At 48.9% G+C, this 1,945-nt stretch overlaps 1 protein-coding gene across 1 annotated transcript; it reads left to right on the forward strand.

Annotated features, from left to right (window-relative positions):
• Positions 1–574: 574 nt before the first annotated feature.
• Positions 575–1,496, forward strand: LOC124670048 (ribulose bisphosphate carboxylase small subunit, chloroplastic 1-like). Its single transcript, XM_047206565.1, has 2 exons — positions 575–733; positions 850–1,496. Exons 1-2 carry the CDS (start codon positions 590–592, stop codon positions 1,228–1,230), a joined length of 525 nt encoding a protein of 174 aa, XP_047062521.1. The 5' UTR covers positions 575–589; the 3' UTR covers positions 1,231–1,496.
• Positions 1,497–1,945: the final 449 nt, after the last annotated feature.

The following is a 1,945-nucleotide window of genomic DNA, read 5'->3' on the forward strand; positions in this document are numbered from 1 at the left end:
CCGCTCACTGACCTCGGCCACCTGCGCCATCGCTTCCCGCGACGCTGCTTGTACAGCTTCGCCGGGCGTCCTCGCGCAGTCCCTCGACGGCACGGATCCGTTTGACACGGCCGTTCTCACAGCAGCCACCCAAACCAAAGGTCAAAAATTTCCTATTCCTCGATCTGTTGCTGTTGGAGAGCGTTGTGCAGCTGTCATATTCTTCCGGACTTACCATGTCCATCTGCTATTTCGTCAAGACGTTCTGGTTCTGGTTGTGCATTTGGTAGACAGCAGATGGAAGCTCTGAGACCCCCAGTAGTGTAGATAAGTATGTGGCGACCAGTCAATGACATGTACGACAGAAATTTGGAGCACAGATATGTATCCGACGGCCATCCCTCTTCCCCTGATCCGGACAGATAAGGCACCTTGCAGGAGGCAAACACCACAGTCACCCACACCATATCTCGAAGGAATGGAATGGAACAGAGCTGGGCATATCTAGCAATATATACACCGTGTGGGTGACCCGCCGATTGTGTACCCTGCCTCCTCCTCTTCTTAGTAAAGCATATACAATTAGGCAGCTAGCTAAGTGCGTACTACAATGGCCCCTGCCGTGATGGCTTCCTCGGCCACTACTGTGGCGCCCTTCCAGGGCCTCAAGTCCACCGCTGGCCTCCCCGTCAGCCGCCGCAGCGCCTCCAGCCTCGGCAGCGTCAGCAACGGTGGAAGGATCAGGTGCATGCAGGTATGTGCATCTTTAAAGTAGTAAATGCACGAGTTTTATTGACAGTCCAATTCACTCCGCACCAAATATTGAGCTGACATCCATCTGATGTGTATGTGTTCTGATCAACAATTCAGGTGTGGCCGATTGAGGGCATCAAGAAATTCGAGACCCTATCTTACCTGCCACCGCTCTCGCCCGAGGCCCTCCTGAAGCAGATCGACTTTTTGATCCGCTCGAAATGGGTTCCCTGCTTGGAGTTCAGCAAGGTTGGCTTCATCTTCCGTGAGTTCGGCAGCACTCCCGGATACTACGACGGCAGGTACTGGACAATGTGGAAGCTGCCCATGTTCGGCTGCACTGACGCCGCACAGGTCCTCAAGGAGGTGGAGGAGGTCAAGAAGGAGTACCCTGACGCCTATGTCCGCATCATCGGTTTTGACAACATCCGTCAGGTGCAGTGCGTCAGCTTCATCGCCTTCAAGCCACCAGGCTGCGAGGAGTCCGGCAAGGCATAAGATGTGACCCAGGAATAACAGATGCTAGATGAAGTGTCCGTTAAAATTTGTCGACAATTCCGCTTTTATCGTTTTACTTCTGGTTCCATATAACTGTGTAGGGACCAACTGTGTATGTACAAATATATGTATGTACGTACGTCGCAGCCTTGAGTAAGCGCCGGTTCCATGTTAGCTTGCCTTCGTTGCATGATGTGTGGTTTTTTGTTGTTGTTGTTGTTGCTGAGTGATTATATCAGCCGGGAGTCGATGGTGGTTTGAACTTATACGTAGATTTATTACATTTTAGTGGTAGGTTTGAGGTTGAATTCTTATATCAATAGCTGGCAGTGATCAGTTAGTTGCTGTTTGATCCAAAAATATGTAGAGAAATTAAGTATGGTCTGTGTCAAAATTTTGAGCTTGGCGAGAGGTAATGGAAGGAGTGGTGTATTTAGTACGGTTGATGAAGTAAATGACCGCGAACCCACGGCGGCATGGATACGCAACAAGATGAAGACGAATTAGGCAGAGAATAAAGGGTGTGTCTATGTCTAAGTTAACTGAGATTTTTTCAAGTCACTGTCATTTTAGAAAAGTGCAACTGCAGTTTAAAGAAAGTTGCAACTCCGTCCAATTGCACATTTCTGGGAGAAAAGTGCAACTCAAGTACTTTAAGTGAATTATACTTAAGAAAATCTCGGTTGAGTGAGACCTAGGAAAACCAAAAATGGGT

This window comes from Lolium rigidum, chromosome 7 (genome assembly GCF_022539505.1).
Source record: "Lolium rigidum isolate FL_2022 chromosome 7, APGP_CSIRO_Lrig_0.1, whole genome shotgun sequence".
In the NCBI taxonomy this organism is placed as follows: Eukaryota; Viridiplantae; Streptophyta; class Magnoliopsida; order Poales; family Poaceae; genus Lolium; species Lolium rigidum.